The sequence below is a fragment of the Myotis yumanensis genome, unplaced genomic scaffold, assembly GCF_028538775.1.
Source record: "Myotis yumanensis isolate MYYU_CA2020_CCGP unplaced genomic scaffold, mMyoYum1.0.hap1 SCAF_2, whole genome shotgun sequence".
NCBI classification, from domain to species: domain Eukaryota; kingdom Metazoa; phylum Chordata; class Mammalia; order Chiroptera; family Vespertilionidae; genus Myotis; species Myotis yumanensis.
This window is the reverse complement of record NW_027223753.1, coordinates 29,382,445-29,398,410: the sequence shown is the minus strand read 5'-3', so window position 1 is coordinate 29,398,410 and position 15,966 is coordinate 29,382,445. Positions and strand designations below refer to the sequence as shown.

Genomic DNA, 15,966 nt, shown 5'->3' with positions numbered 1-15,966 from the left:
CCAGGTGGCAGAGCATGGAACATGGCAGGCGTCGGCCACAGCGGGATGGTGAAGCAGGTGATAGGGGGCGCCAGACCAAGGCGGGGCGCCAGTCGCTGTCATCGGGGCAATCCTCTGGTGGTTACTGAAAATTCTTTGCTCCCACATGCCATGGTTTTGCCCAGCGCTCTGACCCGCTACCAGCACGGGAGCTGCTGCTCACACCCACTGCCAGCGCCGGTCCCGATCACTCGGTGCTGTTAGTGGTTAGTGGGTATGAGCGGTGGCCACCAGCTCCAATTGGCCCTGAGGGCTTCTCCACCTGCTCCTGCTCCTGCGGGGCGATCGGGGCAGCAGCCACCGCTTGCACCCTCTGATGGTGCCGGGCCCGCTCACACCCACTGCTGGCGCTAGCCCCAATTGCTCCACACTGTTAGAAGTGCAAGTGGGGCTGGAGCTGTCAATGCATGGGAGCGGTGCCAGCGGGAGCGGGGCTACCAGCAGAGAGGAGACCAGGGGCTGTGGCGGGAGGGGCCAGGCGGGGGCGTGGAAGATGCGACAAGACCCACCCCTGTGCCCACCACAGCCTCACGGCCCACAGTTCCTTTCAAGGTGCACGAATTCTTGCACTGGGCCCCTAGTCTTTTTTATAAATTGGTTCTGGGTCAATTGGAAACTCTCATGAAAAAATATTCACCTATACTTCTAGATCACACTACTCTCAAAATTCAGTTTCACATAAAACAGATCTATTCCTAGCTGGTTTGGCTCAATGGATAGAGCATTGGCCTGCAGACTGAAGGGTCCCAGGTTTGATTCTGGTCAAGGGTACCTGTCCAGGTTGCAAGCTCCATCCCAGTGTGTGGCATGCAGGAGGCAGCCGATCAATGATTCTCTCTCATCATTGATGTTTCTATCTCTCCCTCCCTCTCCCTTCCTTTCTGAAATCAATAAAAATATATCTTAAAAAAATAAATGTTTGAGGTTTAGCAATAAAAATAAAAACACAGCTTAAAAAGAAAGATCTATATGTGAAAGGGTAAAAACAATAACTCTTCTAGAATTGCTGTGGTCATGCCTAGCTATTGAGCACTTGAGATGTGCTATTAAGTGTAAATTTTTTACTGAATTTTAAACACTCAGCATTTTAAAAATTGCACTAATTTTTATGTTGAAATAAGAGTTTAGATATATTGGGTTAAAGAAAACATTTTAAATGTTAATTTTGTTTCTTTTTGCTCTTTACTTAGATATCAGAAAATTTTAAATTATGCATGTAGCTTTCTTCATATTTCTGGTTAGACAGCACTGATCTAGAAGGTATTATAAGAAAATATCTTGACATATCTAATTAGGAAAAAATGTCTTAAGTGGCATTTACAAAGCACTAACCATGTAGGGAAAGACTGAGACATTTGACAACAATTAAATGTTAAAAAGACAATATTAAGTAACTTTTAGTTATCAAAATGCACTATAAAGGGACTGAAAAAGGCAAGTCATACAATGAAAAAATAAATTTGCAACACATACAACTCTGAAAGGGCCTATATACAAAGCACTCCATTTTCTTTATATACATGATATACTTGATACTTCCCTCCACTTGTTTTCTGAGTCATGTAGGATTGGTGTTTTCTTCATTATATGTTTGACAGAATAACCAGAAAAGCCATCAGGACCTGGAGATTTTATATTATGGGTTTTTCAATTAAAAATTAAATGTTTATATAAAGCATGGCAGAATGTCCACCTTTTTTCAGTTCTGGAAATTTGTATTTTTACATAAGTTATCCATTTTGTCTAAATTGTCAAATTCATTGACAAAATTGTAATATTTCCTTATTGTCCACTTAATGTCTGTATGAGGTGTAATGATGTCCCATTTTTATTCATTATAATTGTGTCTTCTTTATTTTTCCTTAGTCTAGCTTATCTGTGTTGTCAGTATTTGAAATAAAGAATAGTTTTTGGCTTTCTTGGTTTTATCTATTGGTTGCTTATTTTCCATGTAATTGATTTCCACTTTTTATTATTTCTTCTACTCATTAAATTTTTATTAATTTTCTTCTTTTTTCCAGCTTCCTATGATAGAAGCCTAGTCCACCAATATTGTACTTTGGTCCTTTTCTAATACCAGTATTTAAAGCTATCAATAGTCCTTCTCCTCTCCCTCCTCTTCTTCCTCCCCTTCATTCCCTCTCCCTCTTCTCCTCCTTCTCTCCATTTTACTGTTCCACAAATTTTCATACTTCATGACCCTCAATCTATGTTCTCTCAACAATGCAATATTGCCAGGCTCAGCTTGGGTTTGCCTTTCCTCGTTTCAGAAAGTGTCTCCAGGCAGAAATGTAAGGCAATTGATGAGATCGTCTCATCTGTTCCCTTCTCTCTAGAAATCACAGTCCAGCGCAGCCTGTTATCCAATGTCGTTAGCCAACAGTTGTTTCATGTATTTTGTCTACTTGTTTGTACCAGGAGGGCAAACCCAGGCCCAGTTATTCTATTGTGGTTAGAAGTAAAAGTCTTGCTTTATTTTTTCACCCTATATTTAGCCTCCCCCCTCTCTTACCCAAACAGATATTAACTCTATACCATGTAGAATTGGTCTTATACCACATAGATTGGTCTATTTGTAGTGCGTGTGTTTTTTTTAGAATTTTTATTACTGGTGAGAGAGAGAGAGAGAGAGAGAGAGAGAGAGACATTGATTTGTTGTTCCATTTATTTATGCATTTACTGATTAATTCTTGTATGTGCCTTGAATGGGGATCAAATCCACAACCTTGGTTTATTGGGATGATGCTCTAACCAACTGAGCTACCCTGCCAGGGTTGTTTGTAGTTTTAATTAATAATATTAGATTCTAAACCTTAGTCTTTTCTAGATTTTTCAATCAACATTGTTTTTAAAGGTCTGTCCATAGTGCTGTAGTACCTCTATGTTGTGGTTCTAACTATTGCATAGTTGTTTCACCAGCATATAATGTTCATCTCTTTATTTGTTAAATTTTGTTTTTCTTAAAGTTTCATGCATTCCTTGTTAATTCCTAGATAATTCAGTTAGTTGCTAATGTGAAGGCACTTAACTTTCTGGTTGATTCCCTGTTATCTGGGTCTCTGCATCTGATCCTAATTGAAAAGTAACCCAGAAATTTCAAGAAAAATCTGCAACCTCAGACACTGGATGAGATGGAGGGCCAGGACAATTATGTTTTTCATCTCTTCAGTATTTCTCAATACATAGTCTCAGAGTTTAGAAGCACACTGATAGCTAGGAATGCACCAAGATAAGCAGAAGCTAGCCCCACAGGCACTGGGATGGCCTGCACTGGACTAAGCTGTTATGTTTAGAGCTCATATCAGGGAAACATAAAAATGTGGAACTGGAATGGGAAGATGAAGCTATAGCAATTCCAACCCCTCTTCCTTCTGAGCTTCCGCCTAGCCCTAGTCCTGTGTGGAGGAAGGGCTGGACCACTGGGTCCAGGCTGAAAAAATGTCAGTTTGGCTGGGACCTATAATCTTGCTAATTGTCCCAAAGCTAACAGCGTGGCTCCTTAGCAAAATGATGGTTTGTTTTATCCTCAGCCTTAGGAAGGTAGTGAAGACTTTAGGAGGCTATGTGAGCCTCGCTAGGAAAAGGGACCCACGCATGGCTCACAATGACAAGTAACAAAGGTGCTTCTCCCGCTCCACCAGCATGTGATGAAATGTTTGCGTTTCTGATGGTTTATGTGATGATGTAAGCAGAAGAAAATCACAGTGCCGACTGGTCAGAGATCCAGCCAGCCAGCAAACATTTACCAAACACCTACTTCTGTCCATACTGTGCCAGGTATTAGCAACACAGAGATGGACTAGATATAGTTCTTGTTCTCAAGTAACTTAGATATAAACAAAATAGTTTAGTAAAGTATTCTAGTAATTGTAGATTTGGGGTAAAGCATGTCACAAAGAAAAACTAGAGTAGGGTCTAGAGAGTCCAGAAAGGTTTTTGAAAGATGATTACATGTGAGCTCATAATTAACATTGCGTAGGTGTTCCCCTGACAGACCACGCAGGAAAAAGCAGAGCTTAAAAAGCAAGGATGACGTTGCTTGCTGGGCTCAGGAAACTGCAGACATGTTCACACAACTGTCATGTTCAGCACTGTGTCCCCCAGACCTAAACACATCCTGGAACACACTGTGTCATGAATGAATGAGTGCAGGAAGGAAGGAAGGAAGGAAGGAAGGAAGGACACACGGGAAGAGCACAGGCTTTGCAGTCAATGTTTAGATGCTTACTTTTAAAACCAAGGGTGGCTCCTTTCTTTATGCTAGGCCTGTTTTTTGTTCTTTTAAAATAAACTATATTATATAAGGTATCTAAGAGTAGTCAAATTCATAAAAGAGAAAGTGATAGTTGCCAGGAGCTGGGGGTAGGGGAAATGGGGAATTGTTTAATGGGTATGAAAAAGTTCTGGAGATGTTCTCACACAATGTGCATACAGTTCACACTACTGAACTGTGTACTTGAGAACGGTTCAGATGGTAATCTTTTATGTATATTTTATCACAATAAAAAAAAAACTATAAAGTCCCCCAGTTACTTAAGTTAGGAAAGGGTTATTCTGTCTATATTATCACACGATGATCTGGGCCAGAATGTGTTCTCAGATATGAGACCCCTGCTGTTTGGTGAGATAGACATAGAGGGCTGGATTCTGGGCATCAGCTTTAAAGTGAGAGAGGTTTCTTTGTTTCATATTTTTTCTCATTTGTAATTTTAATCAATGCATTGCTAGTTCATTCCGTTTTATTTCTTATAAGCACCAAATTTACATATATATTTTTAATTTATTTCAAAGAGGGAGAGGGAGAGAAAGATAGAAACATCAATGATGAGAATCACTGATTGGCTGCCTCCTGCACACACCCCACTGGGGATTAAACCTGCAACGCGGGCATGTGCCCTGACTGGGAATCGAACAGTTACCTCCCTGTTCATACGACGACACTCAACCATTGAGCCACACCAGCTGGGCATAAGCACCAAATTTTAATGTCTAAGTTAACTTTTTGGGGAACATCATAGAGACTTTCCTCCAGAACAAAACAATGATGTTCATTCCTCCAAACAATCAAATTCAAAGTCTAACAAAACAAAAAACACAAGAAAAGCCCATACATTTTTAAAAAGTAACAAAATCACATTCAAATCTAGGGGTTCATTGAGCAGCCTTCTTCAAGCTGTTTCATTATCTTCAGCTGGCTTTCATAAACAAAAGCACCTTAGCTCATAAAAACATACATTTTCCATTTGCTTTTTTAAATTAAAAGTAATTATTAGACTAAAAAAAAAAAAAACACTTGAATTCACCAGCAACTGCCTGACTCCGTTCCATGGCATGTGCAGCATGTGCAGGTCAGGAAGGCTATCTGCAACATTCAGGATTAGGGCATACTGATCTTCAAGGCTGAGCTTTCTTCCAAACGGTGTAAAATACCCACAGCTCCAAGTATGAAGGGACACAGACCACTTCCTTGGAGAATTCCACCGGGCAGTAGAGGCATCCAAGCTGCTGTTCGTAGAGTGAAAGGGCTTCCGTCAGGTTGACACCGTTTCCCTGCGTGAAGTACTTCCCGTCCTGCTTCAGGACCCTCATGGACAGGTCCAGGATCAGCCTGAGGAACTCCCACGTGGAGTCCTGCTCCGGGGCGGTGGAGATGGGAACCGCCGTCAGGTCGTTGATCACATAGTCAAACGCTCTGCCCTCGGCGGCGTACCTCTTCAGCACCGGAACGCAGTCCTCCACCAGAACCTGGTAGCAGTCTCCCGTCAGCTGGTCCAGGACGTCGCCGCACGTTTTCCGCATGTACTTCTTACACCCGTCGATCACCATCTGGTCAATCTCGACCATCGTGGCCATCCTGGGCTTCAGTTTGACTATTTCGCATAAGACGCCTCCATCCCCGCCTCCCAGGATCAGCACGTCTTTGCCAGCGTAATCCTCTCTGCCGCTGCCCATGATGGCGTGGGTGTAGACCCAATCGCTCTCCGCCAGGTTGATGTCCCCGCTCAGGATGAGAATATTCCCGTACTGCTTCGAGTGCAGGATCTTAATGTTCTGATAGGGCGAGTCCTCATCATACACCACCTCGTCGATGTCGTACTCCACCAGGCGGCCGTCGGCCGTGGGCCAGTACCGGTCGATGGCCCCTCCTCGAACTATGGGTGGCAAGCGCTTCGCCCTCCCAGGGCTGCCCCGACTCAGGTCTTTCATTCTTTCCTCTACTTCGTTCAAAAGGCCGTCCACCTCCGTGGCTTGCGCATCGCCGCCGTAGCTCTGAAGGTCCAGCGACACCAAGCCATGCGGGTAAATTCTCAAGTTGGCGAAGCTGCCGCTCGCGCCGATGTAGGTCGCTAAGCAGCCATGGTCCTGCCAGGTGTGCAGCGACTCCGTCATGCCCCGCGCCCGGAACACGGGCCGCAGGGCTGCGAGGACGGTCCGGTCGCGGGCTCGGGCGCCCGGCAGGAAGTCCAGCGTGCGGTGCCGCGCGGCGGCCATCCTGCGGCCCGGCCGGAGGGGGCGGCGGCGGGACTCCGTGCAGGGGGAGCGGGCTCGGAGCCCTTCCGAAATCTTCTGTCGTAAGTGACTGACCCAGGTGGGTCCCAGTCACAAGTCCATGACCGCCCCGCTCGGCCGCGGCAGGGAGAGTCCCTTTCCGGTCGCATCCAGGGGCGGTCCCCGTCACCCGCTACGTCCAGAGAAGCGGCGGAAGGTGAGTCCGGCGCCCGAGGGGGCGGGGCTTGGGGAGATTCCGGGAGGCGGGGCGGGCGGAGCGTCCAGGACGCTGTTGCCTTGGAGACAGCCGGGACTGCGTGCCCGAGGGCGGCGGGCGAGCCTCGGGGGGCGGTGAGAGGAAGCCGGGCCAGACCCAGCCGGGCCAAGGCCATGGCCGGACACCAGAAGGGAAAGGTGATGCTAGATGAGGTGCGTCACAACCAGATCTTGCGGGAATTGTACCTCAAAGAGTTACGAACCCAGAAACTCTATCCGGAGTATCACGTGAATCCCCTGCGCAAGGGTGAGGGGGTGCCGCGGAGTTGAGGAAGGGGAAAGGGGGGCGCTGGGAGGAGGCCGGGAGTACGGGGTGTGGGGGGCGGGGAGGAGGAGCCGCCCGGTGCAGGTCAGGGGGAGGCGGGGTTGGGGCGGAGCACCGTGGGAGAGGCCTTCTCTGACTCCCATCCCCCCCCACCCCGCCCCCCACGCCTAAACTTCCGGAGTTGGGACTTCTGGCTGGGAAGAGGGGTCGGGGTGTCTCCCCCCACATCGCATCAGATATATTAGATGTGTCTAAATAGTCATGATGAAATATTTTTGTTGTAAAAAAGTTGAAAGGCTTTTTATAATTTTGTTTTTGAAGTATTCTATTTGGCAGGGTTTTCTGTATTTTGTTTTGCCTGTAATTTTGGTTTGTTTTTAATGAGCAGAAGTTTGAGGGGTTTTGTGTTTTTTCCAGGTTTCTCAATTGCCTTAGGCTTTTGGAAAGTTCAAGGGTAGTAGACTCAGGGCCCATAGTGTCCCCTGGATAAAATGGCCCTACCTTCACTTTGCACATTCCTTGGGTGGTCCTGTAACATCACCTCCCCCTGAATGCCATTGAGGCTCAAATGGAGCCCCAGACTTCCCAGCTCCCCCTTCCCCTGGACAACCCATGGGTGCCTCCAATCCACCAGTTCCCCAAATAGGCACATCCTGCACCCCCTCCCTACCTGCTGTTACTCCAGGATATCCTGTCTTAGCACAAGTCACCACAACCGTTTGCTCCCCCAAGTTAGAAGCCTAGGAGTCATCCTCCATCACTCTCTCCCTCACTCCTCATCTCAGTCCTCACAGTCCTGGTTATTAACATTTCTTTCACCTGCCCCTTCCCCTGTTCCTTCCTCAGTGAAACACACCATGGTGCACATGGAGACATCTCACCTCTCCTCACTTCGTTCTGCCCTCTAAATAGTGCCTCCGTCTGCCTCTCTCCATGCTCATCCCCAGGCCTCAACAGAGCCTCCTCACTCCTGCCTGGGCTGCTCTGCTGGGCTCCTAACTACTCTTTTCTTCCAAGCCCCCCTCACCTCCAACCTTGACACTGCTGGCTAGAGAGCTATGCTAAAACGCTAATTTGATTCCCCCCCCCCCCCCCCCCCCCCCCATCCCTCTGCAGGAGCCTCACTGGCCCCACAGCTTCTGAGCTGAGGTTTGAACTGATCTGTGGATCTGGCTCTGTTGCCCCCAGCTTCATCCTCACTCCCCTCCCCACCCATGCACTCTTCCTTTGAGAAATATTTCAGTGCCTGCTCTGCACCAGCCACATGCTCCCTTCTCTCCCATCGTCTAAATAAATGGGTTTCCTAACAAATCCAGTCATTCCCAACCTCTTTACCTTCATAAAAATTGTTCCTTCTTCCTGAACTTCTACCCCAACTTCTAGACTAAATTAACTCTAGTCCACTGCAGCCCAGATTCATAGAGAAAAATGTAATGTCATTTTTAACTTTAAAATTGTATATACTTAAGGCATATTACATTATGTTTTGATATACATAGTGAAATGATTACAACAGGCAATCTAAGTAGCATAGTCATCTCCTCACATAGTTACCCAGCGTGTGTGTGTGTGTATGTATGTATGTATGTGTGCATGCACACACACACACAAAATCTAAGGTCTTCACTTTTCTTACACTTTAACCTGGTTTTCCAGTGGAGTCCCTAACCACTAAATTCAGGATAACAAATTAATGTCCAATTTTGTTTAAGTTTGGTCCATTCCAACAATTTAAATAATCCCTCGGCAGCCTCCAAGCTTTCTAGGGAAAGCATTGCTCTCCTAACTCTGCCCCTTGAAAACATGATGAATATGGTCCATTGCGGTGGAGTGAGAAAATATTAGAACTTGTATTTATGTTTACTTTTATGTGGAAAAAAAGAAATTATGCTTTGTTAATATGCTGATAACATAGGGATGTAGGCTCAGGAGTTTGAGATAAAATCACTTTGGAGGCCACTGGTTCCTTCTGGCCTCTGCTCATTTCCTCCCTCTCCCTACCTCGCTCCCTCCTCTTGAATTACTCTGGCCTTTTACATGTTTCTCAAAGTCACCAGGGTCACTCTCGGATTCCTCCCATGTCCTCACCCAGCACAATCCCTCACTTTATGCAGGACTCTGCTTTAATGTATCTCCCATCCCCACCCCACCCCCAACTCTCTACCCACAGAACCTGCTTTATTGCTCAGCATCTTACCTGGATTTGCCTGAAATGGTTTATTTGTATATATCACCACAACTAGAATGGGAGCTCAGGGCGTATGGGAACCTTCCCTGTCTCCAGGGCACCAGTAGCTACCAGCTGAGTAGATGTCTATGGATTCTGTGCCTCTATTACCATGTGGTCTCACTCTCTGTCTAACCTTGTTTGGCTGAAGGGTGTGTCTGCATCCCCGAACAATGATGTTGTCCAAGAGAATGGTCTGAAGTGATGAAAATGCGCTGCCCAAAATGGTAGCCCTCAGCCACATGTGCTATTGAGCATTTGGAATGTGCCTAGTGTGACTTAGGAATTAATTTTTAATTGTACTGAAGTATTCAAATTCAAGTAGCCACATGTGGCTGATGGCCACGGAACTGGACAGTGACATTCTAGACTATGAGGTCCTTGAGGGCCTTATTCCCTCATGTCCAGCACCATACCTGACATGTGACAGTCACTGAGAAAATACTAAGTGGGTGTCTGGCCTACTGCGGATCTTAGAAAGGGCAAGGATTAGTGTTTTAACGTGAACTTATGATGCTATTTTCTCTCTAGTTCACACAATCACCAGAAAGCCCATGTCTTGGCATGATAACCTGGAGGAACCTGCAGATGGTAGGTCCTGGGGTTTGAGAACACCACTGACATAGAACAAAGACAGGCAGATGGCTGCACAGTCCTCTCAGGGGAGTCTCATCTTGGAGCAAATAACAGTCCTCTGCTTTGATCATCTGAAAACTGGGCTCATGCTATCCAAGCTCATAGAGATGGACATATTCCACCATAGTTCCAGTTTATTCACTTTCAAGCCAACAAACATGTTTCTAATGGCCGTAACATTGCATTCATTCATTCATCAAACATTAGCTGTTGTAAACACAAATTTTGGAATCATACTTAATTCAAATCCTGGTTTTGCCGCTCATGAACTGTGTGACTTTGGACAAGATTTTATTTTTTATTTTTTATTTTAGGAAGAGAGAGAGGAAGGGAGGAAGGAGAGGAGAGGGAGGGAGGGAGGGAGGAGAAAGAAGGAGGGAGGAAGGGAGGGAGGGGGGAGGAGGGGAGGGAGGGGGGAGGAAGGGAGGGAGGGGGAGAGAGAGAGAGAGGGAGAGAGAGAGAGAGAGAGAGAGAGACATTGATTTGTTGTTCCACTTATTTATGCATTCCTTGGTTGATTCTTGTATGTTCCCTGACCGGTGGTCGAACTCACAACCTTGGAGTACCAGGACCACACTAACCAACTGAGCTACCAGACCAGGGCCTGGGCAAGATTTTTATACCTCCCTGAGCTTATCTCTTAGGGTTGTTGTGAGGATTAAACAAAATACTTCAAGTGTTTAGAACAGTATCTGGTACATGGTGATCAGTAATTGTAGATGCATGTCACTATTTTCATCATTACTAAGTAATAGTCACTATGTGATAGTACTGTGTGATGGGGCTGGGGAGGAGATCTCATACCATAGTGAAGAAGAGACAGATAGATTAGAGACCAGGACTGGGATGGCAGCAGCATAGAAAACAGGTGCCTAAGTCAGGCAGTGGAGTTTTGGAAAGTCTTCTTAAAGGACGTGGCACAGGGCGAGGAGGAAAGACATTCCAAGTTACATGGAAAGGCACAGAAACGAGAGACACCACCATGGCCCTAGAACTATGAGTAGTGTGGCAGGGCCACAATATATAGGTGGACGCTGGCCATGTGTGAGAATGAGGGAAGAGAAGTGTTTTATGGAAAGCTGTTCTCCTTCCCCTCTATGTTCTTAGAGTGGAACACGATGGAGAAAGGATGTAGGACATGCAGGAGGGGTGGGAGGGGTGGGGTGGGGGGAGCATGAATGATCACACGCCAGAGTGGAGACAGACAAGTCAAGTGAACTATCAAAAGAGCATAATTAAAAAGGTACGGTTCTTATCTATAGTGAAGACACCAGCCTAGGTAAAGGACAGGAGCTGGGGACTTGTAGCAATAAGAAAAATAAAAGGCAGTGAGGTCTTGAAAGCCAGGCCGAAGTTCATTACTAGCTCCCTCATGCTAAGGACAAGCTTGATCGGATGCACAGGCCCTTCAGTCACACCCCTTCAGTCCATTCTCAGTCACCTCGCTGAAGTGGGTATTTGCCTCCCATTCTACAGATGAGCAAAGTGAGACCCAGGGAAGTTAAACCCCTTGACAAGCGAATAATAGAAGATCCAGAATGTCCCACTAAAAACCCCAGTTTCTTCCTGATGTCAAACTGCCTCTCTCAAATTGAGATTTGATAAGGTCTGAATTAAAAATAAAAATTCTTTGAGTCCTTAAGCTGTGGAGCTACAAATATACCTGGAGTTGGCAGCCAGACTTATTTCAATACAAAAGGATTTGACCTTTTTTGTTTTTTGTTTTGCAATCCTCACTGGAGGATATTTTTCCCCCATTAATTTCTAGAGAGAGTGGAAGGGAGGGAAGAGGGGGAGAGAAAGAGACACGTCCATTGGTTGCCTCCCGCACCTGCAACTGAGGTACGTACCCTTGACCCTGGAAATTGAACCCACGCCCCTTCGGTCTGTGGGCTGACACTCTAACCGCTGAGCCACCAGCCAGGGCTGACTTGACTTCTTACAGCCCTCCTCCTCACTCTTTGGGCCACAGCTACAGTGTCCAAACTCATTCACGCCTCAGGCCTTTGTTCTCATGCCGGCAGCGGTGTACTTTCCCTCTGCCTCTTGCTCAGGGCTGGCTCCTGCTTGACATCCAGAGAGGCGTCCTCTGAAGATCCTGTGGGCTTAGCCAGCTGACCTCTGTGTGCCCCTTTGCCCCCTTCTTCACAGTTCACCTCATTGTTTGCCACCGTTGGGTTTGTATACTTGTACATGTGTCCCCTGTCCCCTCTCCTAGACTCGGGGCTCCAAGAGAGCAGGGACCATGTCTGTCTCACTCTGCTCTCCCTCCAGGGCCCAGACAATGCCTGGCACAGTTTGTGCTGAACATACATTTGTTGAAAAATGAACGGAGGAACCAGACACCCTTGGCATGAGGCCCAAGCAAGCCTCCGAGCCCAGGTGCTCTGCCTCTAAGGAAGGAAGTGTCCAGAGTAAAAAGGGCACAGGACCAGGTGTCGTTCCCAAAGACTGACTTTCTAACTCATGCCCCATCCTCCAGACAGGTTTCTGAATCTTATTCACCACACTGCCCAGGAGCCCAGGAAGAAGTATCCAGAGCCACAGACTGAAAGCCAAGAAATTGGGTGGTTCTCAGAGCCCTTGGTAAGTGTCTCCTTTACTTAGGAAGCTCGGAGACAACAGAGGTTGGGGGCTGAGAGAGCAGAGTACGGACCTGATGCCTGGTTTCGAACTCTGGCTACCATTTGCTAGCCGTGTGACGCTGAGTAAGTGACCGAGCTAAAATAACTCAGTTTTCTCCGTGTAAACTGGAGATATTACAGGATATATCTCAAGGTTATGAGGAATAAATGAGGTAGGATTTGTAAGGTGCAAAAACAGTGCCTGCCACATAGTAAGTCCTGTGTGAAAGGTTCGGAGGGGGCCGGGGTCATGCACCTATGACTTGAGGCCATCATGTATCAACAGAAATTTTATGCCAGGCACCTGGGCACAGGTGGGCTGAGTCTGAGAAAGGAATAGGTGGAGACAGAAGGGAGAGAAAGGTTTTTATTAGTCCTTGCTGGCTGCAAGCCATTCTGCTGACGTGAGGGTCCGGTCCGTCCTTGGCTCCTCCCTGTGCCAGATGTCTGGCTGTTATCAGGCTATGTGGTGTTCAAGGCTGCAAGCTTTCTGCAAGATATCTGCTAAGCACAATCCGTTTTCTCTGCCCCGTTTTATTCTCTTTAACCCTTTCACTGGGTAAGTGTTGATTGCACAAAGGTTGCTGAGAACAGACCGCCTGGATTTGCTCTACCAGTGATTAGTAGGCTGGTCTTGGCCATGTGACTTAACACCTCTAAGTTCTGCCCCCTTCCCTGTAGTGTGGGAATGATAGCAACAGTACTCACCTCATTGGATTGAAAGGTCCCACTGCCTACAAGGAGCCTGTAGCCCGTCATCACCCTAAATGATACAGGGCTTCTGTAACTAAGGACTTTTAAATAGACATCTCGAAGAACTTTCTGCCAGTCTTGTCTTTTAACTCCGCTTCTGTCTCCATCACCTAGAGGTTTTGGTTTTTAAGGGGGCAGTGTGCCAGTGTTTTGTATGATGGTTCCTGGGTTTTGTGCCTGGCTTAGGAAAACCTTCAACATCCTGAGTTACAAAACAACTAATTTTTCTTCTACATTTCCCCCTAAATGTTGTGTTTTTTAACACTAGGATTTTAGTGCATCTGTATATTTTGTGGGTGGCAGGATGTTCCACAGCTGTATTGGAACTTCCTTCATGGCCTCGAAGGTGCCACGAGCTTACATGCCCTGTATCTCCACATGTGCTGCTCCTGCAGCCCAGCTCCGGGCCCCCAGCCACTGCTCCTTGGGGAAGTCCTGCTCATCCTCCGACACAGCTCTGGAGTCGCCTCTTCCATGAAGCCCCACTAAGGGATTTCTGCCCCCCACTGGCAGAGTTGGGCACTGCCCCCTGTGCTTCTGCAGCACCCTGTGCCTCCTGCTATTACAGCTCAACTCAATTCAATGTTACGTGGTGGCTCTGGAGCCAGACAGCCTGAGTTCAAATCCCAGCCCCACCACTTTCTAGCTGTGTGAACTGAAACTCTGAAACTCCATTTATTTACTATCAAATGGGGATAAAAATATCAATACTTAAAGGTTTGTTGTGAGGATTAACCAGAAATGTATATAACCTGCTAGGAGAGTACCTAGCACAGGTAAGTGCTCAATAACGATGGGCTATGCTGTCAGTGAAGAAGAGAAAAGAAGGCACATGGCCCCACCGCGAGCTGTCAGGTGCTTCCCCTGCCCCTTGGCTTATTTCTGGTTGTCTCTGTCCACTGAATAACTATGTAGTGCACACCCTCCCCTCCAACTCCCCCTTCCCAGTCCTCCTATTTCTATATGGGGGCCTGGCTTCTCCACTGTTTCCACACTCCAGCCTGGGGCTAGTGGCTCTGCCGCAGGACGACTGCACGGGCATGGGATGGGTGTCTCCGTAAGTCCGTTCGGCCGGTGAGGAGAGAGCTAATAGCTGCGCCCTTGCAGCAGCTCCTCTTCAGACACGGGGGCCTCACCTCGGAGAGAGGAGACTTTGGGAGACAGGGTGAGGGTTCCAGCGGGAGCCCCACCACTTTCACAGAGGAGCTGAGTCTAGAGGGAGAGGCTGGGAAAGAGACAAATGTTCAAAGGGAAGTAGGGGAGGATGTGGGCATGTAGACAGGGAGGAGTTCACGTATAGTGAATAAAAGGAGGATTGTGAAGGAAAGAAGGCGAATTAAAAATCATCCAAGTTAGATAATTTTGCAACTTCTAAAAATATTACAAAGCACAGTAATTTAGCTCATTGTTCTTTGTTGTTGTTTTTTAAAGATAAAGGCCTGGCTCCCCTGGGTACAAAGTGTGCATGTGGAAATGTATCTTTGACAAGCACATCTCACAGCAGGCTCACCATGCAGTGACAGTCACTAGTGTGACTGCTGTGGCCAGCCTGCCCTGGCTCAACCCCCTTCGGCCTTGCAGATAACTGATTGCGGGGGCCCTCGCATCAGGTCTCCACCATGGAGTTGCGAAGGCTCTGCGAGTAAGCTAAATGTGTTCATCATTATAAACCGGAGGCACTGCCACAAGATGGCGCCAGTGTCATAGTGAGAAAGTATACCCCAATCCCATGACATCCATTTGTGCAAACATAAAGTTAATTACGCTGGAGTTTCAGAGTGACGCGCTAGAGGGCACAAAAGGCTTGATCTGCCCCAAATTCACTTAGGGCTCCCTGCCCCCTGGCAGGACCTCAGCCTGCACAGGAAGAGAACTCCCACCCCAATATAGGACACGGGGAAAGCACACTCAGTGAATACCGCTCAGCCTCTGGTCTAGTAACTTGTGCTGAATGTGTGTCCGTGAGGTTAATTGCAGTGGAGCTTCTATACCATTTACATTTACATGCCAGAGTTCTCACTCTCACTCAGTCCTCTGTGTAATTACAACACATTCATTCGTTCATTCACAAATATGTGCAGAGTCCCTAGTGTGTGCTGCTTACTGTTCTAGGTGCAGGAATAAGCAGTGACTAAAACAAACAGCACCTGCCCCCCTGGAGCTCACGTTCCGGGGACGGAGGGGGGCGCGGGGGAAGAGTCCATAGGCCTCCAGCTTGGGCAGTGGGAAGAGGAGGGCAGCAGCTTTGCAGGATATTCTCACTCCATCCTGCATCTCTTTTGGTGTCAGGGTTGTCTTCATTTCACAAACTGGGTTTCGCAAGGAAAAGAAGCAGGGGGTGGGCATCAGCAGAGTGGACCTTGATTCAAGTCCAGGCCCGTCAGCTTTAAACCCAAGTCTTCCCCCTCCCCACAGGCTGCTTTCCGACACTTACATTCTCCTGTCTAGGTCAGCCCGGAACGCGATGACGCCAGGCTGAATCACTTCGCGGTCTACAGTGACATCACTCTGTACAAGTCTAAAATGTGGAGCTTGGGAGAAGACGATCGCCACAAGTAGTTCGCCAGCAGTGGTGTCTGCCCACCTTCCGTGTGCAAAGTGTGTGCCGCCCAAATAAATAAAGGTCCTTCCTTGAAAGCCTAACCTTCTCCTATCCA

At 47.3% G+C, this 15,966-nt stretch overlaps 2 protein-coding genes across 3 annotated transcripts; one reads left to right on the top strand and one right to left on the bottom strand.

Annotated features, from left to right (window-relative positions):
• Positions 1-5,002: 5,002 nt before the first annotated feature.
• Positions 5,003-6,744, bottom strand: SMS (spermine synthase). Its single transcript, XM_070404966.1, has one exon. It carries the CDS (start codon positions 6,529-6,531, stop codon positions 5,434-5,436), a length of 1,098 nt encoding a protein of 365 aa, XP_070261067.1. The 5' UTR covers positions 6,532-6,744; the 3' UTR covers positions 5,003-5,433.
• An 86-nt stretch (positions 6,745-6,830) lies between these two features.
• On the top strand, positions 6,831-15,952 carry CFAP144 (cilia and flagella associated protein 144). Of its 2 annotated transcripts, none has more exons than XM_070404967.1 (4): positions 6,831-7,051; positions 9,828-9,887; positions 12,415-12,518; positions 15,758-15,952. In XM_070404967.1, the coding sequence occupies exons 1-4, from the start codon at positions 6,919-6,921 to the stop codon at positions 15,866-15,868; spliced, it is 408 nt and encodes a 135-aa protein (XP_070261068.1). In that variant the 5' UTR covers positions 6,831-6,918; the 3' UTR covers positions 15,869-15,952. The 2 variants fall into 2 exon arrangements, with proteins under 2 accessions (XP_070261068.1, XP_070261069.1); XM_070404968.1 differs by having other exon boundaries at positions 15,725-15,800.
• The last annotated feature ends 14 nt before the right edge of the window (positions 15,953-15,966 follow it).